Below are 22,898 nucleotides of genomic sequence, written 5' to 3'. Positions count from 1 at the left end.
CCAAGAAGGACCTCTGCCTGGTTCTCATTCTCGCAATGAGGGAACCGCCAGAAGGTCCTCGGCGCTGGATCTTAGTGATCGGGGAGGAGACGCTCCTTCAGATATACTGGACCGAGGCCATTTAGGGCTTTAAAGGTCAGCACCAACACTTTGAATTGTGCTCGGAAACGTACTGGGAGCCAATGCAGATCTTTCAGGACCGGTGTTATGTGGTCCCAGCGACCATTCCCAGTCACCAGTCTAGCTGCCGCATTCTGGATTAATTCTGGATATGCTTAAGATGGCCCTGGGAAGACCTTAAAAAGAACAGCTGCATTCAGGGAAGGGGGGGGGGCACCACTTCTTAGCTGTGTCTCCCACCCCCAATGGCTGTTCACTTAAACGCTTGTTCCCTAAGAGGCAAACACACTGTTGTCCTGGGAATGTTAAAATGCATTTCATTTCAACGGCTGCCTCCCTGTGCATGATTCAGTCTCTAGAGGGGCAAGCATGTTGGTTGACTGCAAGAGACAAGCCTGAGGTGCAACAGCAAATGCCACTGCCCGCCTGTCCCATCCAATGTGGAATTGTGGCGAGACGAGGGCTCCATAAATCGCTCAGAGGTAAGGTATCAGGCTGAAGTCACCTTTCACTTTCGCAAGTCGCTGCTCGGAGCGCTGATTTCCCTGCAGTGGTGATGAAAGGGTGGAGCATTCACTCAAAGCAATGCGAAAAAAGAAACCCACAATAAAATGAAAATGAATGGGTGTTAAAAAATGATTAGCTAGCAGGACAGGTCTGAACAAAGAAGGCACACCTATGATTCCTGTCTCCTGATGTCCAAAATAAAGGTATACACCTGGTTACCAGGAGAACGCACAAGAAAAACAAAGAGAAAACACCTCTGGGCTTGGCTGGTGGATGGTGATTTCCCTCTATTCAAATAAGGAGGGTTTTTGGAGGAGTTGTAGCTTCTTGGTGGGGGTGCACAGATGAGGTTCCCGATTCAGCTTCCAGTTAAAAGGATCTCATAGAGATTCTTCAAAATATGTCCACCTGACACTGCTTACTACAACACTCCGCAGCAGTTTTGAGGATGACACAGGGTGTGGTGGAAGAGAAGTCCAGTTGCACAAGCCAACGTCATTCCGCCTGCACATTCATTTCGTGGAATACCACCCAAAATGTTATTTCGCATACAAGCTACCTCATCAAGGATCATACCTCCTCACTGGTTGCTAAGCGACGCTCCCAAATAACCCTCTTGGTTGGCTGTCTTTAACACCAACAGGGTTAACTCTTAAATTGTAAACTGAATGGTTGCTGCTGTTGCACTTCCACAAAAATTGCACCCTTCCCTCTGTGTCCTGCATGGCAAAATAGACAACAACAGCTTCAAGGGGAAATGGAGGTAGTGAGAAGGATTAAAGCTTCTTTCTCCCAGATCTGTATGTGTCTGTCTGTCTGTCTGTCCATCCATCCATGGCCAATCTCTCCAAAAACTTCCATACCAAATATATCCTGACTCTGGCTTGGCCTTTAGGAGTCCCTGAATTGAACAGTAAAGCAGCAATCATGACTTCCATTGTCACAATTCCCAGCCAGATGCAACTCATGTTGGGGAATAAACAGAACTGATCACATGAATAATGGTAAAAGCCAGCCTCACTTTAACTGCTGTACCCAGGGATAAAATCTAAATCTGCAATTAATCATCTTGCACTGGCCAAAAGAGAGACAGGTGAGCTACATGAGTCAGTAGATCAGATATGATCCAGTATGACAGTTCTTATTGAATGGGAAAGTTGGGGTGCAATGCACAATTATGCACTTGAGTTTACAGTCTGGCTCCCAATGTTTGGCTTTGAAGTCCTACATTACCCTCTGGCTTCATGATAAATCACTTTCTCGCAGTACAATAGGTTTTATTGCATCAAACCATGGCCTGACCCTCATGTTGACACAACGTCTGAGTTGTAATCATAACTGGTGCATAATATATGTTTCTCGGGCATGCAACAGGCACATTCTTGCCCCAGTGCATCATCCCAGGCCTGCCTATGCCCAAAGGGAAGGCGGGTCCCTTCAATAGCATCTCCATTCATCATTCTGAGATGCACCAGAAATGCAAGGCAGTGAACCCCTCTCATCCCCAAGCCTCCTTCTCAGTTACCCAGATCTGAGTTTTTAAGCAGCATCTGTTATGGCTACAGAGAATTGTTGTGATTCCAGCAACTGTGGCTTGTGTGGACCATAATCATTCTTTAGGAGAGCAGCCACGAAATTAAAAGACGCCTGCTTGTTGGGAGAAAAGCAATGACAAACCTAGACAGCATCTTAAAAAGCAGAGACATCACCTTGCCAACAAAGGTCCGTATAGTAAAAGCTATGGTTTTCCCAGTAGTGATGTATGGAAGTGAGAGCTGGTCGGATCTGGATCCATTCCAGTCCGGCTTCCACGCTGGTCATGGGACTGAGATGGCTCTGGTTGCCCTAACAGATGATCTTCATAGACAGCTGGATCGAGGCGGGTCGGGGCTGCTGATTCTTCTAGATCTGTCAGCAGCTTTCGACATGGTCGATCATGAACTTCTGGACCACCGCCTTGCCGACGTGGGGATCCAGGGCACAGTCCTTCAATGGCTGCGCTCGTTTCTCTCTGGTCAGGGACAGAGGGTGGTGCTTGGGGAGGAATTGTCATCGCGCCACTCCTTGGTGTGTGGAGTACCTCAGGGTGCGATACTCTCCCCGATGCTTTTCAACATCTTTATGCGCCCCCTCGCCCAGCTTGTTCGGAGTTTTGGGCTGGGTTGCCATCAGTATGCCGATGACACCCAACTCTATCTGTTGATGGATGGCCATCCTGACTCGGCCCCAGACACACTGACCAGATGTTTGGAAGCTGTGGCTGGATGGTTGTGAGGGAGCCGGTTGAAGCTAAATCCTTCGAAGACAGAGGTCCTATGGCTGGGACGGGACGATATGGGATGGGGGGGGGCAACTCCCATCTCTTGCGGGGGCGCAATTAGTGCCAGCACTGTTTTATTGTTGTTAGCCGCCCTGAGCCCGGCTTTGGCTGGGGAGGGCGGGATATAAATAAAAATTATTATTATTATTATTATTATTATTATTATGAAGGCTGATCACTGAAGAATTGATGCTTTTGAATTATGGTGCTGGAGGAGACTCTTGAGAGTCCCATGGACTGCAAGAAGATCAAACCTCTCCATTCTGAAGGAAATCAGCCCTGAGTGCTCACTGGAGAACAGATCCTGAAGCTGAGGCTCCAATACTTTGGCCACCTCATGAGAAGAGAAGACTCCCTGGAAAAGACCCTGATGTTGGGAAAGATGGAGGGCACAGGGAGAAGGGGACAACAGAGGACGAGATGGTTGGACAGTGTTCTCGAAGCTACCAGCATGAGTTTGACCAAACTGCGGGAGGCAGTGGAAGACAGGAGGGCCTGGCGTGCTCTGGTCCATGGGGTCATGAAGAGTCGGACACGACTAAACGACTAAACAACAACAACAGTTGCTAGGGTTATCTCTCTCTTTTTCTGAAGTGGGGGATTTCAAAGAATCATAGAGTTGGAAGGGACAGCGAGGGTCATCTAGTCAAACATCGCGCAATACAGTAATCTTTCACCCAACGTGTGGCTCGAACCCACAACCCTGAAATTAAAAGTCCTATGCTCTACCAACCGAGCTGTTCAGGGTTTTTCATTTCCCCAATGCTGCCTTGCTGCTCTAAAAAAAAATGTTGTGTTAATTGGAGGTTTTAGAAAGATCAACAGTGCTCTCCATGACACACCTTCTAATACAAATGAAAGTCATTGTGTTGTTGAAAAGCATTTATTTTAACGATCTTCTTGAAAAATTACCACATGTGAAAAGAAGGAAGTAAACATCAAGCAAGGTACATGGCGTGCCTTTTGCAATTTACCTTCCTGAATCAACAATGCATGCACAATCGTCACCTCCCACACTGTTCTGCATCCATTCATCATGCGTTCAGTGTGAGGTTTCTGGTCAGCTTCCTACCAATGCACACAGGACCGCCTCTCCTGGTATGTTCCACAGAGGAACTTACGGTCTTCAAACAAAAACATCCTAAAGGTCCCACGCCACAGAGAGGTTAGGCTGGCCTTAACTAGAGCCAGGGCTTTTTCGGCTGTGGCTCCGATCTGGTGGAACGCTCTGTCACAATAGACTAGAGCACTGCGGGACTTGATATCTTTCTGCAGGGCCTGCAAGACAGAGCCGTTCCACCAGGCCTTTGGTCAGGGCACAGCCTGACTCCCTCCTTTGGCAATCTTCACAGAACTTTAGCCTAATGGTTGCCATCAATTTGAGTTGAATTAATTTTATAATGAAATGATTTTAGAATGTTGTACTATTTTATTGTTGTTAGCCGCCCTGAGCCCGGCTTCGGCTGGGGAGGGCGGGATATAAATAAAATTTATTATTATTATTATTATTAGATGTAGAGGAAAATGAACAGAGGTTCTGTTGGTGTGAAGCTGGGAGGAATCAGGCAATAAAAGACAAATGGGGGGGGAGTGGGTTTGGGAGTGAGCTGGAGAATGGATGGATTGTTGAATGAACACCAACCATCTGCTGAGCCAGGTCATAGGGGTGGAGCACACAGGTGGCCACTTAGATCAGCAGTGGGGAACCTCGTGTATCCAAAACCATTCCCATTAATAGGGTTACTGCAGACAGGTCAAGAAGGTGGTTTCTGCATGTTCTGGAGAGGGAAGTGAAGGGCAGGTGGTCAACCTGGGAAGACTTCTAGGAGAAGGAATACTCTGATCCAAAATCTCCTTTGCCTTGTAGGATATCTTCAGGAGAAGAAAAGGCTAAGGAGTAAACCCTACAGAAATCCAGAGTGGAGTCCCTAAGATCACTGGAAGGACCTGAAGCTGAGACTCCAATACCATAGCCACCTCATGAGAAGAGAAGACTCCCTGGAAAAGACCCTGATGTTGGGAAAGATGGAGGGCACAAGGAGAAGGGGCCGACAGAGGATGAGATGGTTGGACAGTGTTCTCGAAGCTCCCAGCATGAGTTTGACCAAACTGCGGGAGGCAGTGCCTGGTGTGCTCTGATCCATGGGGTCATGAAGAGTCGGACACGACTAAATGTCTAAACCACAACGCCTCCTTCCAGCAACTCCTGCAGCCAAGCTGGTGGCAAACATATTGCTCTGCTTTCCTTTGGACCACATCAGCGAGGCCAAGAGAGGGGTCTTGATTTCTGGGCAGCCCAAGACCACCAGACACACTGTGAGAAGAGGAAGCTGGGGTAAATGGACCATTGGACTTATATCCAGAAGGCTCTTCTAGTATCTCATGCCTCTCTTGAGTGTTTTTTGCTTGGCTGGAAGGTGTCATGGAACTGTAATAAAGTCTCTTTTTTGCTTGGATGGAGAAAGGAGATATGTGTGTGTAGAAACCTCTAAGTTTTGTAAGACTGGACCATTGCTCCATGCTACAGGGTAGCAACCCCACTAGAGAGTTGCGACTGCAGCTATGATAGGAATTGGCCCAGATGCAGGAGCATGAATGTCTGTAGAAAGGGGGTGATTGCCTCCTCAGATGAGTTACAGTACCCAGATTCCCAGTTTGCGTCATCATCTTTTTTACAAAACTAAATTTATGGCATTTGTAGAACCTAAAATAGGAGGAAGAACACAAAAGGGGCTCTAGTCTGCTCAGCTTTGTGAGGAACCACCTGAGGAACCACAGTGTTTCTAGCCAATGGATAGTCATAACAACGTTTGATATTAAGAAAGCAGATCTAGTCAGTTAGAAAAAGAAAGGCTAGAATGAAACACCAATTTTCTAGTCTCTAGAGAAGGATTTTTTTTTATTTTTATGCTGGTCTTGCCTTGTGGGGAAAAATGATTGCTGCACCATAGAGAACCATTCAGGTATCCAAGACTTTAAGGTAGCTGTGACTCAAAAGCATGCATGACCTTTCCAACTTATTTCATGCAAATAATGTGTTTTTTCCTGTTAATTTTGTAAACATTTTTAAAATTACTCTGGTAATGCAGAAGAAGTCCATTGTCCAGGATGTGACAGGGCTCTGGTATCCTGGTATCAAAGGGGAAGAGAACTTAAAAGGGAGAAGTGAGGCACCAGAAAGAGATGAAGAAACTTCTAGGTATGAACTAATCAAAAGAACCAAGAGAAATGGAATAGAGAGTTCTCAAAACAAAGAGGACAATTACCCCTATAGTCTGTGGGCACAACCCACCAGAAGTTCTCCTGAGCAACCTCCATTGAGTGCTACAAAAGCCCAAACAGCAGCCCTCATAGAGCTCTCTCAAGAGTTTCCTGGTGACTTTTGTCCATATTTCCTTGGGTTACACCAATATTTCCTTTTCCACAATATTTTCTCCATTATCATTTTGGTTTAACAAATAATCATTATATCAATTGCCAGAGTACAAATAACAGAGGGTTTTTCAACCAAGAGGGCCAGTAATGTATGGGCTTCAGAACCATACTATTAAACATGCATTTCTTAAGCAATATTAAAATTTTAATACCTACAGTACGAGAATAAGGTTGCATTTCCCAAGTTACCAGTCGATTACAGAAATAATGGTCTGATTCAAGGGCCTTGAATTTGCAAAACTGACGATAACCAAGCTATTAATTAGAGTGCATATTTGGTTTATTTTCTGGTTTATTTTTTACAAATTATGTTTATAGTTCTTTTTCATAAGTGTTTATCAGCCTACTTGAAACGTGTCAGTAACCAAAAGTTGAAATGACCAGATATAAGCGGCTGTGTTATAAAGAAGCTCTGGAACATACAGTGCTATTCTATATCTCAAATCACATTTGTGAGCCCTAGATGGGATCTGGAACTCCACTTCTCACAACTGAAAAGAGGAAGCATAAGCCCCTCACCACTTGCAACAGCTGAAGGCAATTTATGGGTTTAGAAAGCGGCCATTTGGCTGTTGAACTCATTTCAAACTGCATAGTTAATAAGGATTGGTTTTAGCATGATTTAAGAACAGGATTTATTGTTCCATGAAATATCACTTCTAGACACCTAAAATGGTTCCATATTTAGGGTCCTTCTTGTCAAGTTTAAGAGGCAGAGTTATCATTTCTGTTCAAATTTAATCAGCATATTTCATGCCCTGATCCATTTTGGAATACATCTTTCTGGTACAGTAGATATTCTTAAAAACCGAAAGGTTCAGTCCTGCAAATCTAAGCAGAACATGCCTTTAAAGTGGTTTTTGTTAGCAGCAGCAGCAGCAGCAGCAGCAGCAGCAGCAGCAGCAGCAGCAATGATATAAATAAATAAATATACAAATAGCTGTTCCCTATAGTTCAGCAGAGCGCTCTTTTAGTAGCACAGCTCGGCCGATCTCGTCTCTTGCTGTGCTGGAGGTGCTGATGTTATTCGCTGCTGCTGTTTCTGGGTTTATGACATGGAAAGCCACGAGAGGACAGCCCTGCACATTGTTGCAGATAAGGTTTTGGATGGAGGCTGTGTTCACTATGTCAAAGCCAACTTTGCCTCCAAAGGTACTGGGCTTCCAGTACTCTGGTGAGCAAATAGCGTTCCCAAAGAGACCTTTCAAAGAGAACGGTGCCCCAATTTCTATCATGGTCTCACCAAATATACCTCCAGGATATGGTTTTTCTACAAGAAGAGCTGGGTAGAACTCCATAGCATCAATATCCCCATAGAGTTCTTCAAGTTCTGCAGCCATTTCTTTTTCTCCTGTGATAACAAGAGGCAAAAATCATGGTTAAGAAGGGAATCTCCAACAGTTGGGGGGATGGTTTTGTATATGATTGTAAATCATTAGCGGGTTCTTCTATGAGGTTCTGAGAATAAGAAAGGAAGTTGCCTTACAAAGGAGGACAGGGAGAGACCCTGACTCATTAGTGTTGCAAAAGCTGCCATGAAATAGAAATAGTATGGTGGGGAAGTCAAGCTCTGCAATTCTGAATAAATTTTGCATCAGCAGGGAGAAAGTCAATGCAGCGAGAGAAGAATGAATGAATCATATAAAAATCTTTGCAAGGAAAGTTATGGTTGACACAGAATAGTCTTATGGAAAACTATCCCCTAGAAGAACTCCCCACAATACACAGGATGAAACGGTGAAATCAGCTATGATTAAATGGGCACAAGATATCGGTCATTATATTATGTTTGCTGACTGGGAACAGTTATGGACCACCGGTATTAAATTTACTGCATGTAATGCTTTAAAAGAAAACATTATGAAAATGATCTATCGGTGGTACATGACCCCAGTCAAGCTCGCAAAAATTTATCACTTGCCTAACAATAAGTGTTGGAAATGTAATGAGACTGAAGGCACTTTTTACCACCTTTGGTGGACCTGCCCAAAGGTTAAAGCTTTCTGGGAAATGATCTATAATGAAATTAAGAAGGTCCTTAGGTGGACTTTTCCTAAGAAACCAGAGGCTTTTCTCTTGGGCATGGTTGGCCAATTGGTGTTAAAGAAGGATAGGATTTTCTTTATGTATGCTACCACAGCAGCAAGAATTCTACTGGCAAAGTATTGGAAGATGCAAGAACTACCTACTCTGGAAGAATGGCAAACAAATGTGATGGACTTTATGGGACTGGCTGAGATGACGGGCAGAATCCGCAACCAGGGGAAGGAGACAGTGGAAGAGGGCTGGAAGAAATTTAAAATATATCTCAAAAACTATTGCAAAATTGAGGAATGTTAAGATGTCAGGGGGTAAGAGGCAGAGAACTGCAGCAGTAACTAAAAAACTAAAGGAAATTTTATGAAAGGGAATTAAGACAATTGACTAAAGGGTTGCTAAAGAATCACTAAACAAGGATGCAGGGATGGGGAGGTATGGGGAAGTCAAAAGAAAGAAGGGTATGAAACTATGATTTTGAAGTTATATTGGTTTAATTGTTTTGTATGTTTTTGCTTGTGTTTTGATTTTCTTGTTTTTCTTCTGTTTTTCTTCTGTTTGTCTTGTTCTGTTTTTATTATGTGTTTGAAAAATGAATAAAAATTATTTTATTTTTTTTAAAAAAAGAAGAACTCCCCACAACCTCTGCTTTCTTCCTTTCCATCCTTAGAACATGCAGTTTCCCTTTTGAGCATCTCTCCTTATAGGTAGTGCTGTGGGTTAAACCACAGAGCCTAGGACTTGCCGATCAGATGGTCAGCGGTTCGAATCCCCATGACGTGGTGAGCTCCCGTTGCTCGGTCCCTGCTCCTGCCAACCTAGCAGTTTGAAAGCATGTCAAGTGCAAGTAGATAAATAGGTAACGCTCTGGTAGGAAGGTAAATGGCGTTTCTGTGCACTGCTCTGGTTTGCCAGAAGCAGCTTAGTCATGCTGGCCACATGACCCAGAACCCTCGGCCAATAAAGCGAGATGAGCGCCGCAACCCCAGAGTCGGCCACGACTGGACCTAATGGTCAGGGGTCCCTTTGCCTTTTACCTTACAGCTTGAAAAGACAGTACAGGTTCTCAGCAGAGGGGCTGCAACTACCCAAACTCCAATAAAAGACAACAAAGCTTTTCTACAGGAACTCAACACTTTTTAAAAACTAATAATAAAAATAATTTTTTTAAAAATTCCTTCCAGTAGCACCTTAGAGACCAACTAAGTTTCTTACTGGAATGAGTTTTCATGTGCATGCACACTTCTTCAGATACACTGAAACAGAAGTCACCAGACCCTTATATATAGTGAGAGGGTGGGGAGGAGTATTACTCAGAAGGGTGAAGGGAATGGGTGATTGGCTGATAGTTGTGGTAAACCTGGTTGTAAGCGATGGTGTTTTCTGGTCACATCTGTTTGGATACTGTGGCAGAAGAAATTGATGTACAGATCTAGTGTGGTATTGCATCCATCAGGAGGGGTCCATGTGGAGTCCCTTTTTGTGTAACTCTTTTTAAGTGGTAGTTGGTAGTCAATGTTCTGTTCATTAATGTGTTGGGAGTGTGGTGGTTGTTCCCCAGTAGGTTGAGAGATGTTGTGTTGTGAAGATGTTGTTTGTTCTACTTTGTCTTGTTCTTGTGTGTATTGAAAGTACTCCTTCAGGCATAAATGGCGGAAAAATGCTTCCAAGTCCCCACAGAACTGAATCATGTGTGGGGATTTGGCAGGACAGAATGATAGTCCACGTGAAAGGACTAATAATAACTTATTATTTATACCCTGCCCATCTGGCTGGGTTTCCCCAGCCACTCTGGGTGGCTTCCAAGAAAATATTAAAATACAATAGTCCATCAAACATTAAAAGCTTCCCTAAACAGGGCTGCCTTCAGATGTCTTCTAAAAGTCTTCCAAAAGTCTGGTAGCGTTCTCGACACACTGAAAAATTCATTTATTGGGTATATTGCTTGAATCTTGTATTTGGATTTGAACACTTAAGCAGAGACATCATCTTGCCAACAAAGGTCCATATAGTTAAAGCTATGGTTTACCCAGTAGTGATGTATGGAAGTGAGAGCTGGACCATAAAGAAGGCTGATCGCCGAAGAATTGATGCTTTTGAATTATGGTGCTGGAGGAGACTCTTGAGAGTCCCATGGACTGCAAGGAGATCAAACCTCTCCATTCTGAAGGAAATCAGCCCTGAGTGCTCACTGGAAGGACAGATCCTGAAGCTGAGACTCCAATACTTTGGCCACCTCATGAGAAGAGAAGACTCCCTGGAAAAGACTCTGATGTTGGGAAAGATGGAGGGCACAAGGAGAAGGGGACGACAGAGGACGAGATGGTTGGATAGTGTTCTCGAAGCTACCAGCATGAGTTTGACCAAACTGTGGGAGGCAGTGGAAGACAGGAGTGCCTGGCGTGCTCGGGTCCATGGGGTCATGAAGAGGTGGACACGACTGAACGACTAAACAACAATTCAACCCATTGGAGCATCTAGCCTTTAGCTGCCTACACAATCCTGGACCTGCTAACTGCTTTCCCTTAATTGGAGATGCCAATAATTGGACCCAAAACATCCCCATACAAAGCAGCGGTTTGTTCTCTAAGCTGCGCAGCCTTGCCCATAAAGAGCAGCTCCTGTTTTTCTCTAAGTAGAGGACAAGTCTTACCTGTGAGTTCTTCAAATGACTGAAAGGGTTTCAGCATAAAGTGCTTCCGATACTCATTCATGGAGCGGTATCTCATCTGCCTGCTTCGATCAATGGAGGCCTTAGCTACTTTCTGCATTGCAGCAGGGACATTCCGCCCACCAGCTACCTGTTATCAAAGAAATGGAGTAATGTGAGTACCAAAAAGGTAAAGGTAAAGGGACCCCTGACCATTAGGTCCAGTCGTGACCGACTCTGGGTTTGCGACGCTCATCTCGCTTTATTGGCTGAGGGAGCCGGCGTACAGCTTCTGGGTCATGTGGCCAGCATGACTAAGCCACTTCTGGCGAACCAGAGCAGCGCACGGAAACACCGTTTACCTTCTTGTTTATCTACTTGCACTTTGACCTGCTTTCGAACTGCTAGGTTGGCAGGAGCAGGGACTGAGCAACAGGAGCTCACCCCGTCGCGGGGATTCGAACTGTCAACCTTCTGATCGGCAAGTCTTAGGCTTTGTGGTTTAACCCACAGCGCCACCCGCGTCCCTTTTGTGAGTAACAAAATGGAGCTTAAATGTTGCATATGTTGGAACAAGTATGGCATGGCGTTGCATAATACCTACAAGCCTTGCCACCATGGTTCCAAAAATAGGAATGTGAGCTTCTGGACTTGGCCTTCCTTTGGGTAGAATGGAGAAGTAGAGAAAACACAGAGGACTGCATTAAACTTGGTTACTTCAGACAGAGCTGTATGTTCTCACTGAGACTAAACTCAGAGTCCAGTTCTCACACAGGGAAAAAAAAAACCAGGGAAAATACTAGACTTGAATTCTTCTCCACAACTTCTAGTTTTGTATACAGAAGGAACATTTTTTAAAAGAGAAAACTGAGGAACATTCCATCATGCAAGTTCCTTCAAGCAGAATAGTGAACAGGTTTGCCACTTCAGTGATAAAAGCTACTTTTCTATAAGTATATGTAGAGAAACTAATCATGTCTATTGTGCATTTGTTGCATTATAAATTGATCAAATGGAATAGTAGGTCATAGGAACTTCTGGCCCCTTTGAAATCAACCAGACTTCAAGTGTAAAAGACTGAACGCTCATCTCTTGATTTACAATGTAAAACTGCTTGTGCTATTGAGCCTTCTGTCAGAAAATGCAACAACGGGAAATCAATAAAAGCTGCTGCCACAGAGAAAGCTGCAGATACTGCAAAACTGTTCCCCAAATCTCAGAAGGCCCCATTGATGATCATTCTGTGTTTAAAGGCTTTTCAGACACAAGGGTGACTTACAATACAGGAGGACATGTTGCCTCAAGATGAAGGCTATGCAATTTCTTAGTAGGAAATATATTCTTACCCTTCCAGCCCTTTGCCTGGAGAAGGATTCCACCATATGGGAAAGACCATGTTCTAACATGATGGAGTTGTTATGGATGAACTGCTGGTATGTGTACTCTTGGTCATGAATCTGGAAGGTATCAGGAAGGAGAGGGTGCCAGTGGTAAAGGGTGTTGAATTCTGCCGCTATTCTGTTCTGATACTGGAATCCCTGGTTGAACAGCAGCTCTGGGTCAAACCTCAACTTGAAGTGGTAGCCACTCAGGTGCTGCACATAGTCTTCAATCACAATCTTGATGGTCTCTCCTGTTTCCCCACAGAAAACAAAAGTCAGTCAGTCTTTTCATTTCCTAAACAATAAAAGGGTAAAGGATCCCTGGGTGGTTAAGTCCAGAAAAAGGCAATTATGGGGTGCGGCACTCATCTCGCTTTCAGGCTGTAGTCTTCAATCACAATCTTGATGGTGGCTCCTGTTGTCCCACAATAAAGTCAAATCTTTTACTTTTGTTTCCAGAGCAATGTTAAGTCCCTAACCAAATCTGCAGCAGGCCAACCAAAATCCAGCAGGCTAACAGAAAGTTTGCTATGAAATGCCATGCTCTCAGTTAAAAGTCACAGCAACACTGAATAATGGAAGAACAGTCCTCTTGGATCAATCCAAGTGTCCATCTTGTCTGGCACTACATTTCCAACGACGGCCCACAAAATGTCCCTGAGATGCTCAGAATCAACAATAGTCAACAAACGGTGATAGAGCTATCTCCCATGAAATTGTCTCGGCCATTTTAAAGACATCTTAGATGATGGCCATCGCCACATCTAGCAGCAGCAAAATTTCATCAAGTAATTGTGTGTTAACCATGAGCAATTGTAAGAATTACCTGTTAAGATCAGGCGGGTAGTTTGGAACAGCTGCTCATCATCCCATTCTGGATGCTCGCCCTTCAGAATGTCACAGACCCGGTTGTGTTCCCGGAGCCATAACGTGGCGTACATCAGCAGCCCTGGAACCAAACCAAAGGCCTCTTGCCCTACAGAAAATTTCAGGTGCTCAGGGACATGTGGTGGGTAGATCATTTCTGCCTGAGTTTCTTTGACTGTAGGTGGGTACATCTCTCCATTGATCATCTGTAATTACAAAAACAAATAAATGAGCATGGCAGCATATAGAATCTTCTATCATGCTGAATTTCAGCCAAGAATACTAAAATCCAGTGAAAATATAAAATGCTTATATGGTACCTCGGGTTAAGAACTTAATTTGTTCTGGAGGTCCGCTCTTAACCTGAAACTGTTATTAACCTGAGGTACCACTTTAGCTAATGGGGCCTCCTGCTGCCGCCACACGATTTCTGTTTTCATCCTGAAGCAAAGTTCTTAACCTGAGGTACTATTTCTGGGTTAGTGGAGTCTGTAACCTGAAGCGTCTGTAACCCGAGGTACCACTGTACTTGTCAATTTCTAGTGGATTTCAAGTACAGAGATTTTTGTGAGATTGTGGCATTGTGATAGTCTATACTCCTTAAATAGTTATCTAGGGAGGAAATGCTTGCTGGTGCAGTTACTAAAATGTCTGTGGGGCTTCTATGCATCAGAGGGAACACACCACTCTTCCAAGTAAACACTTTAACATAAATACAATCTCTCTTTTTCTCAACACACTGCAGCGTTTTCAGAAAAAGTCCAAACCAACCTGAAATTTCAGCTTCCCATCCTTAAATAGTCTGAGTTTCAGCTGCCTATCCAAATTCTCTCCGTAGATATGATTTAGATCGACCTGTTGAAAAGATAGGAACATGAACGTCTGATTTTTAATTTGACAGATGAGACAGAGAAACAAATAGATTCAGGGTGAAGCCCTTACAAAATAGACAGAATAAGCTCAGCAGAGTAAAAGGGATTTTTAAGTTGGTTATTGTATTGATGGAAAAGCTGTTTATAAGAAAATAATAAAAAAATTATATATAAATAAAAACAGACAGAATATTACTTAAATATACTAGTTGTTGCCCAAAGAAAGTTGAACACTTTGTAAATGTCCAGTAAAATTAGTTATCTCCCTCTAAAAGTTTCAGAACAATATATGCTGCAGTGAGGGTACAACGGAGGAGAGAGTTTGGTCAGTCCTCAAAATACGTCATGATTTGAATATTCTTAATTTATAGAAAAATTGTTTTGCTATTGCATGCCTGTATTTGGGTTAAATATAGAATGAGCCCTGGCATATAAAACTGGTTTTTTTCTGATACACAACACAGGGTGGTGGTGATACATATCATTGTAAACACGGTTGTTAAGAAGGGCTCCTGCTTTCTGAAGGAACTAATGGAAATTGTGTTGCATGCTACCCCAATCTCCAGCGGTACAAAAGATTCCAGGCACTTATCCAGGGTCCATATTTTCTTTTGGAAATGAGGCAGAGCAGAGACTGTGGCATCTTTATGATATAAGGCTTATTTACAAATATATACAACCTGAGCCTACGATGGAGGGTCTCACAGGATTAACACGCCAAAAGGGTCTTGCTTCTCCCATAGCCGTAGCTTTCAATTCAGACAGATGTCAGACACCATGCTCTGCCTTCTGCTTTGTGTCTTGGTCACACAGTTCCTGTCACCATTCTAACCTACACTTTGAGCCTTCTTTTCTTAATGACACATCTTCCAGGCTTTTACCTTGACCCAGGAGGCTAGCCTGGCATAATAATAATAATAATAATAATAATAATAATAATAATAATATATTTATACCCTGCCCATCTGGCTGGGTTTCCCCAGCCACTCTGGGCAGCTTCCAACAGAACACTAAAATACAATTATCTTTTAACACTTGCTGATTCCAGGGGATTAAAAGGGTCTAGCACATGGAGATGCAATGAGGCTGGGGCATATGTGGTGGACCTGTAAAAGCATAAAAGAGTATTGGGAAATAATTCATAATGAATTGAAAGAAATGCTTAAAAGTACTTTTCAAAAAAACAAACAAAAAAAAAAAAAAACAGAGTCCTCTTTGTTGGGGATAATTCAGCCTGAAATTCCCAGGTGTCATAAAAGGTTATTTATGTATGCCACTACTGAGCCCTGTGTTTTGTTAGCACCAAAATGGGAAAACAAGCGAGGTCCCAACTAAAAAAGAATGACAACTTGAACTGATGGAATGTGTGCAGCTTGCGGACCTAACACAGAATAAGAGAACAAGAAGAACATAGGTTTAGAGAAGATTGGAAAATGTTTATTGAATATATGGAGGAAACTGTGTATATTTGGAAATGTGGGCAGCATTAAGATAAATTCAACAGTGTAAATAAGCTTTGATTGATGTAATAACGGGATACTGAATGGTGTAGTTTATATAAAATACGTAGGGATTTATGTTGCGTGACCAGGCGCGACAGCTCCAGCCCCCAGGGATTATAAGAAAGGAATAAAGACTCTGGAATTAAAAATTAGGCCACAACTTTATTAAACTTCCAAATGTAGGAAGACCTTGGCGTAGGCCTTAGGCGTGTATCCCTCCCAGCCCCCCAGCTGGGGGGAACTGGGGCTCATCAGGGTAAATGGGATATGGGGGTGCTCTGTGAGATGTAAATGTAGCAGGCAGCCAAGCCCATATCCCCGCACGCAGGGTAGTTCACTGATGACCTTTCAGTGTATGGCCAGTGACACCCATATATATAACCCCTTTAAGAGGGGACCCTGGAATTGCCACTGCAGGGGGGTGAGTCACCCCTTCACGCCCACGCCCCCAAGGCCATAACCGCCAAAGTTGTGACGAACTGCTATGGGGAAGACAAAATGCATGAAAATTTCTTCCTAGTCCTTCAACAGCAACCACCCGCTAAACAGGAAGAAAAAGTTAACCTGTAAACGAGAAAACATTAAATAGAGGGATGGGAGGGAGGGTGAATCTCCAGAGCCGACTGCCTGGCTATTGTCGGCTTCATCCCCTATTATAAATGGGGCTGGGCCCCCTCCCAGCAAGAAACTTGATAACTGAGGCTGGGTGTGAACCTCCAAATAATACACTGAGAAGCAAGCCAGCCCCCTTTTATTAATAAGTTCCCTGGGAACCGTAGCACCGCGCGCGATCCCACAAAGGGCACCCACATTATCAAGTATGAGTGTGCATTATGCAAAAGGAACCATGGGAAGAGAAGGGAAGTCAATGATATTTTAAGGTTGATTAAGTGAAAAATGTAAAACAGGAAATTTAATAAAAATTATGAAAAAGAAAGAAAAGTGTTTAGCACATAGCTCGGCACCCCCAAGCCTTAGTTGAATTCTAACATTTATAAGGTCTAGAGATTGTATTTTTCCAGCACCCTCAAATGCATAACAGTTCTACTTTGTAATAGCTAACCAGTCAAAGTCGTGACTCTTCCAGCTTACCCCATGCCCAAAGGCCTTTGTGAAGGCTGGTCCTTTGTCCTTTTCTGTACGGAGGTATTGGTGGGTGAAGTGTTGAGCGAAGAACGCAAACATGATATTTGTGCCTTGAGGGCTGGGAATAAATTTTCTCCTAAGTAGAACTTTCTCCAAAACGAGTTTAGACTCTGGAAGTTCCTTCTTGCCTGGGATGTAAAATAATCATTTATTTTTCTGACACTTGTAAGTACTGGAAACAGAATAGCTGCTGCAGTTTCCATTTTCCTACAGGTAAGATTCACCTTCTGTTGTGTGGGCAGGGCAGTCCCTCCCCCTACCTGGCTGATCCCTTGGCAACACCTCCCCAGGTGGGATTGGGCAATTGGCTGAGGTAGGCGGAGACCTCCAGGTATCCAGCCAAGGGGAGGTAAAACCAGCCCGAACTACCAGGAGCCGCACTGGGATGCAGGGGGCTGGGCACGACCAAGCAAAAGGCACCCCCCATTTGATGTGGGGAGCGGTCCTTCCTACAGGAATTTGACAGGGAAAATGTAAATATGCAAAACGCCAAATGTACAGTATGTTAAACTCCAAATGTACAATGTTGATAGCTTCTTTGTGTTTTGGAACTAGTCTAATTCTAAAGTAGTACGCTGAATATAGTTCTGGTTTAAACCAGTTTGATATTAGTTTGGTTGCCAGTATATGCCCAAATTGGGATGCGGGTGGCGCTGTGGGTTAAACTACAGAGCCTAGGACTTGCCGATCAGAAGGTCAGTGGTTTGAATCCCCGCGACGGGGTGAGCTCCCGTTGCTCGGTCCCTGCTCCTGCCAACTTAGCAGTTTGAAAGCACGTCAAAGTGCAAGTAGATAAATAGGTATCACTCTGGCGGGAAGGTAAACGGTGTTTCCGTGCACTGCTTTGGTTTGCCAGAAGCGGCTTAGTCATGCTGGCCACATGACCTGGAAGCTGTACGCCGGCTCCCTCGGCCAATAAAGCGAGATGAGCGTGGAACCCGAGAGTCGTCTGCGACTGGACCTAGTGGTCAGGGGTCCCTTTACCTTTACATGCCCAAATGCATCACTTGCTAGCATCCACTAAAAGCCCACCCTCTTCTTATTTGACAAAGTAAGACAAAACCTTTCAATGTGAAGATTTATGATGTAGCAAATGCTTGACATCTTGTGCTTCTCCTTCTGACACATTTTCTAATGTTTCAGCCCTTCTGAGGTATTCCCTGGACATGATTGACCACTGCATTGAGGCGGGAGACCAGGGTTGCCCCCACTGGCCTTGTGAGCATAGAGGAGGAATAATATTTCATCTTCTCTTACCTTCACGTATTCAGATTCTCTCCCCCCCCCCCTTCTTACCTTTCACACCCATAGGAGTTGGGCAGCTGCGTTCTACCGGCGGAAGTGCTCTGGTATAGTAAGAAAGGTTTGAATAGGCTTCCCAGCTTTTGTAACCATAACGGCTGTTATACGTTGGTGGGCTTTCTATTAAATTGGACCTTGCTAGATGGCCAAGGGATGAATAAAAGAAATTATGTTCAGGGCAAGCAATTAATGACTGACTGTGTGACCTAAGCAGTGATAACTCATATACAGTCTGCTTTCACAGAGGATCCAAACCAGGCATAGGCAAACTCTGGCCCTCCAGATGTTTGGGACTACAATTCCCATCATCCCTAGCTAAGAGGGCCAGTGGTCAGGGATGATGGGAATTGAAGTCCCAAACATCTGGAGGGCTGGAATTTGCCCATGCCAGATCTAAACCTCACCAATTAATGATCTTACCACGGCAAGGCAAATTTCAGAAGTGATGTGAGATGATAAGCCCATTCTCAATTTTATACTCTTTGCATTTTTACATCTTTGGGGCCATAGCAACTCTAAAAAATTATGACACTAAAAACCTCTTGTCAAGGCAGAGGAGTCTGCTGGGCAGGCCACAATTAAACCACCCCTGGGAGTGGGCCCAACTGTCCCCATTGGTCAGGTGGGCCCACCGCCAGGCGAATGTCCATCCAAGGTCTGCTGGCATTGGCCAATAGTCAGCAGCCAGGTGATTGGGCCTGTCATTTGCTGGATCACTTGTGTGGCCTGGCCATGATACTGCCCACTGAGGAAAGTGGGAGGACATACCACTGTCAAACCCCTTGGAGAATCCTGAAATTTGTAATCAGATGAGGGTGCTCAAAACCCTTTGAGAAAGATCCCCAACTTCCCTCGAAGAAGTACAGACAGCTATACAGACCACAAAGCTCATTTTAAATGTGTGTTGTACAAAAACTTCTCAAGAGGAGTTTTCACTTTTGCTGTCATCTTCCACAAGAAGCAAATTGCACCTAAGGTATGAAAAGGAAGTCTCTTGACTCAGCTATTGCTTTCCATAATGCCATTTATTAGAAAGCTTAGAGGGTAGAATTCAGTTACTGCATTAGGTCAATATGTATAGAAATGACAACTATTGTAGTCAACATATGGTACCTCAAAGAGCTCAGATATATATAGCTGACCTCCTGTTCCAAGCCTATATTCGTTCACCTGGGAATACGGCCCATGGAACTCAATGAGACTTACTTCTCAAGGAGTAGACATGTATAGGTAAATACCTGTCCCCACTATTAAGCCTCTAATCCAATACTCATTGACCTGGCAGCAAGCTCCATTGAACTCGGTGAGACATACTTCTGAGTAGATGTGTATAGGACTATTCTGTAAGAACAGCATTGAAAGGTAGGGTTACTTACACATCAATAAGTATCTCATGATGGTGTTGCGGAGGAAAGGGGTGTTGTTGATTACATCCCAGACTGCTTTGAAGTGAGTGAGCAGATAATGGACTGTGGCTGGAGCAGGTTTCAGCATCGCTCTCAGCCAAGTAAAGAATTCGGCTGCAAGGAATGAAGTGCAATGAAAATTAGGGAAAACATTCATGAAAAATTGCAATGACCGCTCCCCACTTAAAACGGGGGGCGCCTTTTGCGTGGACGCGTGCAGCCCTGGATCTGGAGTGGCCCCATCAGCATAGGCTTTGCCTTCCCTCAGGTGGGATACCTGGAGGTCCCCGCCTACCCCAGTGAGTTGTCCAATCCCACCTGGGGGAAGCGTTGCCAGGGAAACCAGGCCAGGTAGGGGGAGGGATTACCTGCCCACACAATAGAGGGTGGATCTTACCTGGTAATCCTCACTTGGCTCCAGAGCTTCTCCCACCCTACCCACCCTCAGTTAATGTCTTATTTTGCAGGTTAACTTTTCTTCATAGGTTTTGCAGGTTAACCTTTCTCCACAGGTATGCGGGCACTGCTACGATAAGGTCTCTGTTAAAGGGCCGGAAAGGAATTTCCCTGCATTGGCAGGTTTCGCCTTTCCCGTAGCAAAACGTCACAACTTTGGTGGTATCAGGCCTTGGGCGGAATCCTTTAGTCCATCCTCCTCTTTGTGGCGGCGATACCAGGGTTCCCCGTTAAAGGGGTTTTTGAAGGGAGGCTTTGGCCGTACGCCGAAAGGTCGTCATTGCTCTCCCCTGCGGCGGCGTAACAGGGGCGGCTATCTCTGCTTGAACATATGTTCTCCAGAGCCGGCCCATCCCCCCCACACACACACTGGATAACCCTGTAGCTCCCTAGGTCCCTGGCTGGGGACTAGGGAGGGAGAACGCCCAATGCCTGAGCCAAGGTCTACCCACATTTGAAATTTAATAAAGTTGTGGCCAATTTAATCCCATAGCACGTTGTCTAGAGTCGTTATTCCACATGACGGGGGGGACCACTCGGGATCTGGGGACTCCGCCTGTCCACGCAAATAAGAACTGAAGAAAACTGGACCACCATATGTCCAGGGAGAATCTGCGAAAGGTGGATGTTTGTCCTGGATATTAGGCAAGTAAATAAAAAAAAGAGATGATTTTTGGGCTTTTGCGGGGGGGGGGGAGTGCAACAACTCTGGGATTTATCTAAAAAAAATTCAACAATTTTCGGGGTGTCCTGGTTTGAAATATGGCAACCCTTTGTTTGAAACCTTTGACACTACCTTAAACTAAGGTATCTCCAGCTGTTTTTGGACTGCAATTCTCATCAGCCCTAGGCAGCAGGACCAGTGGCCAGGATTTATGGGAAATATAGTCCAAAAACAGCTGGAGACCCAAGTCTGGGAAACTCTGATTATTGCTATTACTGATTATCTAAATCCGTAATAACTTCACTGACTAGTGGCCTTTCTCCATGGCTTCAAACAGGAGTCTTTCCCTACCTTACCTGGTGCCACCAGAAATTGAACCTGGAACCAGCTATTTGTGGGATAAAGCTAAAGGTAAAGGGAACCCTGACCATTAGGTCCAGTCGTGACCGACTCTAGGGTTGCACGCTCATTTCGCTCTATAGGCCGAGGGAGCTGGCGTTTGTCCGCAGACAGCTTCCGGGTCATGTGGCCAGCATGATTAAGCCGCTTCTGGCGAACCAGAGCAGCACACGGAAACGCCGTTTACCTTCCCGCCGGAGCGGTACCTATTTATCTACTTGCACTTTGACGTGCTTTTGAACTGCTAGGTTGGCAGGAGCAGGGACCGAACAATGGGAGCTCAACCCGTTGCGGGGATTCAAACCACCAACCTTCTGATCGGCAAGCCCTAGGCTTGTGGGATACCCAGCCTCATATAACTAACATGCTTAAGTCTAATTAATGCATGAAGGGGTTAATACCATAGAGCAAGCTGTCCTGCCAGCCTTAAATATGTCCATTTCCCCTCATTTTGGGAGGAACGAGGTAATTAAGCCTTTGTCTATTTGAGAAGTTCAACATGTGAGAATGTCTGAGCTGGTTGCTCCTGTTTAGACCATATGACTCAGAGAAACCGCTGAGTTCTTATACCAATTAGTTCAACTGGTTAGCTACTACAAAGCTGAACTGTTATGAGTTTGAGGGTGCCAGACCACTACAATAATTTAGGAACCTTCATCACTTTGTAAGTAAGCCAAGCTTTATTGCCTGTGCAATTTTCTGAAGCTCATGAAAAGAGTTTGTAAGTAAACCATTTTTAACTTACCAAAAAAACGTGTGGTCTTTTCCTATGCTGCAGGAAAAGTGGAACTTTTGAAGGAACTTGAAAGGGCATATTTTAAAGGTCCAATAGCCTATATTTCCATGCTTACTTTGCTACATATTTTGTGATTTTAAATCTCTACAGGAGTTCCCTCACCAAAGAGTACTTGGTACTTGCCCCAAACTTGCCCCAGAATTTCTCCTTTTAAACCCATTTTTAGCTTGAACCAACACTGTGCAAAATAATGTGCTCTTTACATCACTGGACTATGGCTTTTCTCCTAAATGTTAATTGTGCAAGTGTAACTTTCTGGAATACGTACGTGTAGTGCAGTTTTCCCCATGATAACCAGTCCGCGTACAGTCGCATTCATAATGGTCAAATCCTGTTGTCATGCAGATTCCTCTGTTTTGGCATGGATTTGAGCAGCAAGGATTAACTGAAAAGGAATCGAGAGGTGTGCAGTTAAGTAACATCTAGAGCAGTGGTGTCCAAACTTTTTTCAAAGAGGGCCAAATTTGATGAAGTGAAGAGCCGCGAGGGCCAACCAAAGGGCCGACCAAAGTTGTTGAGCTTTTTTAAGGATTGAGGTTGTTGAGGGTTTTTTAGGATTTTACCCCAGGAAAAAATGAACTGTGACAGGGGCCAGATTAAACCAACCGGTGGGCCGGATTAGGCCCCCAAAACAGATTTTGGACATGGCTGATCTAAAGTCTTATAAAAATCCATGAGCTAGTGCTAATGAATTAGATCCCAATAGATTAACTGCTGCTTGATATTATTAGTTTATATTTGCTCTCACATTACATTCAGCCTTTTTTTACTTTGATACTGCATCCTTCACATGTTATGGTATGGCTGTAGAAGGATGGGGAGGCAGCAGGAGGCAAGCCCTTTACCTACAAGATCCCAGCAGCTGCTAGTAGCGCCCTGAACAGTCTTTATTTTTTGTGCCTTCCCTTCTTTTCCATTTTTTGCTGCGCTTCAGCATTGTTGTCGTTTAGTCATGTCCGACTCCAGAGCACTCCTGTCTTCCACTGCCTCCCACAGTTTGGTCAAACTCACGTTAGTAGCTTCGACAACACTGTCCA

The 22,898-nt window shown here is 44.4% G+C and overlaps 1 protein-coding gene across 2 annotated transcripts; it reads right to left on the bottom strand.

The window, feature by feature from the left end:
* Positions 1-5,139: 5,139 nt before the first annotated feature.
* Positions 5,140-22,898, bottom strand: LOC307218716 (prostaglandin G/H synthase 2-like). 2 transcript variants are annotated; one of them, XM_079981472.1, is made up of 10 exons: positions 22,707-22,898; positions 22,130-22,246; positions 19,517-19,660; positions 18,135-18,278; positions 16,785-16,966; positions 14,090-14,173; positions 13,278-13,524; positions 12,416-12,702; positions 11,073-11,220; positions 5,140-7,733 (listed from the first exon to the last, which is right to left on the bottom strand). In XM_079981472.1, the coding sequence occupies exons 2-10, from the start codon at positions 22,200-22,202 to the stop codon at positions 7,330-7,332; spliced, it is 1,713 nt and encodes a 570-aa protein (XP_079837598.1). In that variant the 5' UTR covers positions 22,203-22,246; positions 22,707-22,898; the 3' UTR covers positions 5,140-7,329. The 2 variants fall into 2 exon arrangements, with proteins under 2 accessions (XP_079837598.1, XP_079837599.1); XM_079981473.1 differs by lacking the exon at positions 18,135-18,278 and having other exon boundaries at positions 22,707-22,896.

This window comes from Podarcis cretensis, assembly GCF_951804945.1.
Source record: "Podarcis cretensis genome assembly, chromosome: 6".
NCBI classification, from domain to species: domain Eukaryota; kingdom Metazoa; phylum Chordata; class Lepidosauria; order Squamata; family Lacertidae; genus Podarcis; species Podarcis cretensis.
Note: the sequence above shows the minus strand (reverse complement) of the source record. Positions and strands in the feature narration are given on the sequence as shown.

What these genes read in the sequence shown, in the direction of transcription:
- LOC307218716 (XM_079981472.1), bottom strand. Translation starts at nt 22,202, where the DNA reads ATGACAACAGGATTTGACCATTATGAATGCGACTGTACGCGGACTGGT. An exon ending in TGGGGAAAACTGCACTACAC is followed by an intron (nt 19,661 to 22,129) that starts GTACGTATTCCA and finishes CATTCCTTGCAG; the next exon opens with CCGAATTCTTTACTTGGCTG. An exon ending in AACTCCTATGGGTGTGAAAG is followed by an intron (nt 16,967 to 18,134) that starts GTAAGAAGGGGG and finishes TTTACATCCCAG; the next exon opens with GCAAGAAGGAACTTCCAGAG.